Source organism: Limulus polyphemus, unplaced genomic scaffold (assembly GCF_000517525.1).
Source record: "Limulus polyphemus unplaced genomic scaffold, Limulus_polyphemus-2.1.2 Scaffold280, whole genome shotgun sequence".
NCBI lineage: Eukaryota > Metazoa > Arthropoda > Merostomata > Xiphosura > Limulidae > Limulus > Limulus polyphemus.
Genome location: NW_013665890.1, coordinates 630,826 through 639,969, shown reverse-complemented (window position 1 = coordinate 639,969; position 9,144 = coordinate 630,826). Strand labels below are relative to the sequence as shown.

Sequence of the window (9,144 nt, the reverse complement as noted above, 5' to 3'; positions counted from 1 at the left end):
TTAAAGTTAGTTTAGTCAAACGAAGTAATAGTACAGAATATACTATAGTAATATATATATATATATATATATATATATATATATATAAATACAAATATAACATACTATAGCAGCTTCCTTTGCTTACTTTAAAAAACAAGGTTAGACTGTCTCATGAAATAACATTAACATAGTTTGATAAAGTCTAGAATGTACATAACAGTGAAACTTGTATCACACTACATCTGATAGAAGTCAACTTGTGTCTCAAAAAATTGCAAGAAATAAGGAATGAAAATGATTTGGAGGCTAATAGATATGAGAAAATGTTTATAAAGTTTGGAAAATTATTTAGTTGGACAAAGTTTCAAAAATGAATTTACTTCATTCAAAATGCTGAACATGAACTACAAGTTAACTCCTAGATCAATAAATAGGGGGAGAATTAAACAAGTGCAATCAAACCTACAAGAAAATAAAACTTGCTGATAAACTACAGGATTCTGGGGTTTACTGATATGGATAAAAACAAGAGGAGGGGAGAGCTTATTAAAGTAAAAGAGGCTAAATACACACACACACACATTTTAATATTTAATGTATGCTGCAAATAAATAAGAAACAATGATACAATTTTTTAATATATGGGAGAGAACTTTATTACAGAATAAAAGGAAGACTAAATCACTCTATTTTAGTGCTTTTAATAAAAAAGGAATAAGAAAAATTCCTAATTTGATTTCTTTAAAAGGATGAAAGTTGTGAAGTAAAAAGAATTTTGGAAAAACTTCTTCAAAAAACAACGATCCTGATCGAACACACAAATGATGAAAGATTTTAACCATAATCTTTTGAGTCACTTGAATGGAGAAATTCCTTAATGTTTGGAATATTGCCAATGTGATCCTTATTTTCAAAAAATGAGAAAATTACAAGACCATTAGTTTAACCTTTGTTGTTAGCAAGATATTGAAAATCATTGTACAAAAATGGAAAAATGGTATTCAATAACGATACTCATGAGAGTTTTAGAAAGTAAATTTTATTTACCTAACCAGCAAATAAATATTTTTCTGATTACTTAGACAAACATAAATTGCTTGTCTAACATTAAACATCTTCACTTTCACAAATTTATTTTATAAGACACAAAAGATAATAATTAAGAAGTGATGATGTTATAGAATTGATAAAAAATCTATACAATGGACAGAAAATTGATTTGTTGGCAGAAAGTAAAAGATAGAATTATCTGGTCATTTACACATTCAGAAAAATATAATTAGTGGAGTCCTTCAAAGGTGCCTCTAAGGACTTGAGATGTTAATTTTTTATTATGTAATTGATTTGAACAACAATATTTCATCATTAACTGATGGATATCAATATGCCAATTATTCTGAGAATGTTTCTCTTGTTTAAAAGACTTTGAAAATCTCACTGTCAGGGTCGGAATATGGAAAATAATTATCAATATTAATAAGCGTGAAACTACATGTATAGACTTCGGGTATAATACTTTGAAGTGTAAAACTACATGTATGGACTTGGGGTATGATACTTTGGAAAGGAACACTGATGTGAAAAAATGGCAGAAGTTTGACTGCTGGTAAAATTTTAAAGCCTTCGGAGGAATGTTTAGCGACTGTAAAATGAGCAAAATGCTTAATATAACAAAGATAAAAACACTAGTGAGGCTTAATTTAGAATAGTTGGTGTAGGTTTTTGTTTCTTTTGTAGAAGAAAGAAGGCACAGTCTGAAAATATGTGTGAGGGGGCTTAAGATTTTTTGCTTAATACAACAAAGATAAAAACACTAGTGAGGCTTAATTTAGAATAGTTGGTGTAGGTTTTTGTTTCTTTTGTAGAAGAAAGATGGCAGAGTCTGAAAATATGTGTGAGGGGGTTTAAGATTTGGATTTGATTTCTCCAGTAGACAAAAACCTTAAGAGATGATATGATTCAAGTGTCCAAAATTAAATTTTTTTATGGATGTTCTAATCGAGGGATAAAGTAAGAAATAAACAAGGACAATTGGACTTGAGCTCTGTAAGCCTGGATGCAGACTTGTTCTTTACAAAATGTGTTTAGATCAGTTATGAATTTAAGAAATGTGTTTTGTTTGAATTATGTTAAATCTTTTTTGGATAAATACATAAGCAACATTTAATTTCGTTCATAGTTATTAGCTAGTCGTTCTGGCATTCTACTTATTCTTATGATCCAAATGTAGGTTTACATCCTTAAAAATCATCAATAGGATAATAATATATATTTTTGAATGAAATCTGGAATTAAATTTCATAATCTCTGTGGAAAATATGTAGTTTATAGCAAAATAAAAGTTTTTCTAACATCAGAAAAAAAGGTATTCAAATTTCTGTCATTTTAAAACACATTAATAAACTACTGAGGATATGTCAAAGTACCTTTATATTTTAATTTAACTTATAATTTGCAGTGAGGCAACTATTCTTAAAATTTGGAAAAATTTTAATATATGATTGTTTGGAACATATTTTCTAGCACTTGTACTACTACACTTTATGTAATCAACAGGTTGTTTAGTAATGTGTTCATTTTGGAGATGTAGTTTACAGGATTTTAATGGCTTAGCTTACAATGTACATACCATCTCTTATTGATGATGATAAGTAAGGAAGAAATATAACTTAAATGTACTCTAAAAAGTAACTGTTTTTGGGATAGTATAACAAAAATAAGATTATGTTAATTATTTTATGAAATTCTGGAAATCTTAAATCATTATCTTTTCATTGTCATTTTTACTAATAAACAAGTCTTCAAGTAAGATTTATTTTCGAGGTACACAGTACCAAACAGAAATACGTCTTAATATATCACCACTTATCTGAAACTGGTAAACATTAAGAAGTTTGTAGTACAAAATTCCCAACACACATACAACTATCCTACCAAAAGTCATGAATAAAACTTGTCTTTATTCCAAGAAATTAATAGCGTGTTGGCCCGCCTTTGGCCTTAATGACTGCTTCAATGCGTTGTGGAAGATTGTTTACTAATTTTTGGTAGAAAGCTGGTGACATTGTGTTCCACTCCTCATTCAAAGCATTAGTGAGCTCTACTACTGAAGAGGGCCATTTTGGCCTAATTCTGCATTCCACTTCATCCCAAAGATGTTCTATTGAGTTCAGGTTGGGGCTCTGTGCTGGCCACTGCAATGTCCCAATGTTATTCTCTTCAAACCGTGTGTTCACAAACCTTGCTTTGTGACATGGAGCGTTATCATGTTGGAAGGTGTAAGGGCTAATAACATAAAATTGCAATAATGTATGACATACAGAATTGTTCAGAACATTTATGTAGGACTCAGCATTCATGGATCTATGCACTGCAACCAGTGAACCTATTCCATACCATGAGAAGCACCACCCAGACCATGATACTTCCACCTCCAAACTTCACTGTTGGAACAACACACTCAAGTAATAAGCATTATCCAGGCATCCTCCATATCCAAACACTTCCATCAGACTGGAAGAGCATGTGGTGTGAATTGTTGCTCCACAGAACCCATTTCCATTGATCCATGGTTCAGGATCAGTGTGCCTTGCTCCATGCCAATCGATGGTGTGCATTTGTTTTTGTTATCAACGGCTTGTGGGCTGCAGCTCTTCTGTGGAAATTCATGGCATGCAACTCTCGACATGTTGTGGAAACACTTACAGGATTGCCTGTGGTTGCTCACGTCTCCAAACAGATTCTCTAGGGTCTGATGGGGAGATGAGGTAACCAGCCTTCTCTAAGGTCTGATGGCGAGATGAGCTAACCAGCCTTCTCAAAGCACGTTGGCTCCTGTCAGTCAGTATTTTCTGCCTACCTGGTAGTTTCTTGAGCTCATTGTCACCTGTGGACTTTCATTTCTTCAGCACATTGCCAACTGTTGACCTGGGAATGTTTAATTGTTGCATAATAGCACATACAGACATTTTCCCCAAGTGACTTCCAATGATCCTTCCCCTCTGAAACTCTGTTAGCTTTTTCTGTGTACTCATTGTTCAGTGTACAAGTTTCAAATTACTTCCGAGCGAACTTCTTATAATCCTTATAAACCAAACTATTTGTATATTTCATCATCACACTCATTTTCCTGCAATCAGAGGTGTGTCCCATGACTTTTAATAGGATAGTATACATGGTTAATATCCCACTTCTCAAGTTCTATAGAAAAGATATACAGTGTGTCCTATATATATGTGACCATGGCAGTGCTCTAAGGAATAACACTAAAATAGTACATATGAGTAAACATTTATTGTCATGAACATAAAATGTAAATCTAACTATCACCTGACTTGTGGGATATACTGTTTGTTCGAGCTTCCATTTACATTCACAATAAACTTTTACAAAATTAATAAATTCTATGTTTTGAATATATGACAGGAAGTTATCATGTTAATCCTTAAATTTTTTCAAACTGCACTTTTTAATCTATTATTCATCTAAAGTTAATTGATAAAAAAATACAAAATCTTACCAAAGATTTAAATGAAAAATTTCTCAACAAAAAGTTCAATATTTGTTATTAACCTTTAAGTCAGGATGCAGAATTAAAACTGGTCTATTATGCTGATAATTCAATCTCATAGAATACAAAGTAGTAGTTTTGTAAACCTTGTACTTCTTTTTTTGTCCTAAGTAAATTGTTGGTCTTCCTACAGATACAACACCAAAGATTGGCTCCACTTTGTAACATTACAACTGGGACACTTATAACGTAGGATTACAATTACCAAGATAGATAACTAACAGTACTACTTGCATTGAAGTGTGGCCAATGTATTAAACTTTCTGCATATTATTTAATACTTCTATAATGATAACTCATGTTAAGTGTAAGAACTAGCCTATTACATAGTACTTTTAACATCTGTATAGTATACATGTATGTAAACCTTACATTAAATAAATAAACTACTAAAACTTGTGCACCTGTGAGGTATAGAGTAAGTACATGTCCACACGTTAAAGACTTTGTGTTTTGTTAGATTACAGGTCCTAATGAATCACTAGATCATTTTTGTAGACTTTGTGTGTGTACACAGAGCATAACTTCTCAGTATACTATGTGTATAATCAATATATTTCAATGTCTTTCATTCTGGTTAAATAACAGTTATTATAACATAACGTTTAAGGGACAACAAGAAACCTATTGGTCCATCTCGGTTGTTCCATCCTCTAAACTAAAGCTATTGATAAGTAAATTAAAACAGTAAATAAATCTTAAAGCCAGCCCTTATCATTCTTATCAAGTTTTCTCTTAAACACACTTAAATTTACTTATTCCACAACATCCAAAGGCCAAAAATCCTGTTAGAAAATTAACTGTTTGAAGATGTCTCCGACCTTGCCAAAATTTATATTTGTGTCTCCTAGTTCTACAATTCTCACTGTTAAATATGAAAAAAAAATGATGAATCAACACTATCAATTCCCTGTACAATCTTAAATACCTCAATTAGATCCCCCCTAATTCTTCTTTTTTCAATAGAAAACAATTTGATAGATTTCAACCTCTTCTCTTATGACAACCCCTCCATCCCAGGCACCATTCTAGAAACACTTCTGTGAACAATTTCCAACAGTTCAATGTCTTTCCTAAGGTAAGGAGCCCAAGACTGAACACAATATTCCAAATGTGCCCTAACCAGTGACCTATACAATTATAATGAAACATGACACTGATTATAAGTACTCTTTGGCTTCGATGTGATTATTACAAGATTCACACTGTATTCCATTCACATATATTTTATGTAAATTTAATTTTACTAACATTAATACACTCACAATTAATTACCCAACACAATAGGAAAGCGTGTCACTGATTTTTAGTCTCATTCTAAGCAGGCAGATTCCTCTGATTGAAATTTAATATTAATTAAACAACTTTGTGCACAATCAAAAACTGTTGTGAGGCTGCAACTTATGTAAAATTTTAAATAGCCCAGGTTACTGTAACTGAGGTAAGTGCCAAAATTTTAAACTGAAAACTCTCATGCTTCAGTTAGCAATATTAGACTATAGTTATTACAATTGTTAGTAAAGTTTGATTACAACAGTGAAACAGTAGAATTTACTACTACTATCTGAAAGTCACAAGTATATTCATAATATATATATATATGAGTCATGACTAAGCTTTTTAACTTTATTTTAAGCTAGCTTCTCATTTCGAAAATTCCTGTAGGCTGTAGTCTAGAGAATATTGCAATTCAGTGTGACCATAATATTAATACTAATAAAAGCAGTGAAATTTTACAGTTATAAAAACTTCAGTGACACTGCCATAATATTTATACTAATAATAGCAGTGAAATTTTCTTTACATGTCTACCTGTGAGTGTGACACCTTTTCGCGGCTTTCCACATAAATAGTGCAATTATTCATAAACGCAAAAACCTACATGATTTTATGTGTTGTCTAATTTTTAATTGTCTAAATCACTACAGTACAACTTCATACAGCGTAGACTTTTGATATCAGCACTAACCAATTTAATTCCTATACTATCACGTCAGGGTTAGCTTTTGTCGAAGCCTACGCCTCGAAACTACATGATTCATAACAACTGCGGCTCCCATTGTAACATTGTTGTAACTGTAGCCTAAGCTAATTCATAATGTTATGTACAGAGGTTTAGTAAAGACAAACAGGTATTCTCCTGTAGAAACTAAAACCTTAATAATTATCGGTAACTATAACATATCAAACATTATAATAATACACTAAAGCCTGACTTACCTCCTAAAATAAGTACTCTGTACTTTCCAGAACAACTTGGACTAGCATTATCACTCGATGAACCCGCCATGACTTCCAAGGATAATTTAACAACTTCCTCGAATATTCGCTAGATGTCTTTTGTGAAACTTTCTGCTCGAAGTAGAGTCTCAACTACTCCTGTTTTCACTTATACAAATTCGAATAGATATATTAAATTATAAATTTCAGTGTTTGACGTTATAAATTTTTTAATCACAGAAGATTTATCTACAGATTACAAAATGAGATTTTAAAATACTAAAAAACATTCCTAGCCAAGCTAAGTAATTGATAATTTCAGACTTTTAATATCTGATCCGTAGCTTCCAAAATAAAATATCGTATTATATGTATATATATATATATATATACAATAATAATCAAACTAAATAAGTAAACTACTTTCGTGAAATATCGGTCCTGATATATTACCAACAAGCAATTTATATAATAAAATGATTAAATGTATAATCAGCGTATAGATAATTTGATATTAGCCCCCAGTGTCTCAGCGGAATGTATGCGGACTTATAACTCTAAAATTCGGGTATCGTTACCTGTGGTGAGCACAAATAGCACATTGTGTAGCTATGTGCTTAATTACAAACAAAGTTTCAAAGAAAAATGTTCATAATTGAATTTAAGTATTATAAATTTGTCACGTTATATATTTAAAAGTATTTCGACAGTTTAAATAAATAATACATATGTATATTTATTTGAACACAAACATTTTCTGCCAAAATACTTTTAACGAATAAATCAAACGAATTGTTTTTCTATTATTGAATCATCTATTGAGTTCTAACAACTATAGAACTAATTAAAAAACTCTATGTTTTTGTGCACACTAATAATGCATTTTCAAATAACTAACTTCTGAAGTATTTCACTAATTGCTATTCAAATATATAGACAAGTCGTGGTATAACAGTTAATGTGCCGGACTATGAATCTCAGAGTCCACGGTTCGTAAGATGTTGCCGCAAAATTGCGCTTAGCACTTTGTGGTGTGTTATAAGTTTATTGTTTGTAATTAAGCACAAAGCTACACAATGGGCTATCTGTGCTCTGCCCACCACGGGTATCGAAACCCGGATTCTAGCGTTGTAACTCCGCAGACATACCGCTGTGCCACTGGGGGGCATGTGTGTTATAAGAGTGACGGTCAAATCTCAGAGTTGTCTATGAGTAATGTTGACTAGTCTATCAGTTCAAAATTAAGGACGGCTAGCGCAGATATCCATTTTGTAGGTTTACGCAAACAACACAAACAAAAGCATATATATATATATATATATTAAAATTATTTATTCTAGCATCACAAATATACTAAAAAAGACGATAATTTTAAAATATTTCGATCATTTTTTTAGGTTCAGGAACGTGAAAATGTATTATACTTACAGATATAGCTTATTGTTTGAGTATTTTAACCAGGATAATATAAGGTTTGTTTTGAAATAATGTTTTGTACATTGCATTTGACTAGATTAAATAAAACATTTGAATCTTCATAAGTTTTCTGATAGTAAAGTTATCAAAAGTGTAAACAATTTCATTTATAATATTACAATAATTTAATTTTTTCAGGGAAAAAATACTTTAAAAAATCAAAATAGATATTGAATTCTTTTTCGTTTTGTAAAACACACGCAAAACATTTAATATTTTAATGTAATTTATGATTTGAATTTTTAAAGTACTTTCAAAATAAAAAATGTTGGTTTTTATGTCGTAAAATACACACAAAAATTTAACAACTTACTGTAATTTATAATTTGGATCTTTTCTCTTTGAAAATAAGCTGTCTATTTGCAAGATTGTTGAATCATTCAGTTTCCTATTCCATTTCCATTTCTTTTCATAGCTTTAGATTATGGATCATATTCATCATTGGCTGAACATCTTAGTTTAAGTGGACACACAATTCAGTGTGATCATATAAAACGTTTTAGAACAATTATAATTTTGTTTACATTAATATTCTTTAGTAATATTACATTTATAAAAGTGGAGTTTAATTTTTTGTATCTATTAATAGTGGGTTGTGATCTCAGGTATGTGTGACACAGGATGGTACCATGTGTTTTCTACTCCATTAATTAATACGTATTTTTTTTTCTGTGTTTTTTTCCAGCTTCATTTGGACGTAGAAATTCGTTCAAGTAAAAACATTTGAATTTTGCTTACTGATAGATATGTCTGCGACCTCGTTCTCTAATTGACAATTAATCGAGTTTCTTGCAGAGATGAAAGCATGTAAGGTTCAGGAATAGAAAATTATTTTCTGTTGACAAATAGCCCGGCATGGCCAGGTGGATAAGGCGCTCGACTCACAATCTGAGGGT

General features: G+C 31.1%; 1 protein-coding gene across 2 annotated transcripts in view; it reads right to left on the bottom strand.

Annotated features, from left to right (window-relative positions):
* LOC106457008 overlaps positions 1-6,876 on the bottom strand; it is a 45,453-nt gene extending 38,577 nt beyond the window's left edge. The window contains exon 1 of one of the 2 annotated variants that reach the window (XM_013916395.2): positions 6,773-6,876. In XM_013916395.2, the coding sequence (XP_013771849.1) occupies positions 6,773-6,842 (70 nt within the window). In that variant the 5' untranslated portion in view covers positions 6,843-6,876. Of the gene's footprint in view, positions 1-5,480; positions 5,595-6,772 lie in introns of those variants that run through there. The other variant, XM_022382819.1, reaches the window with a different exon arrangement.
* Between the last annotated feature and the right edge of the window lie 2,268 nt (positions 6,877-9,144).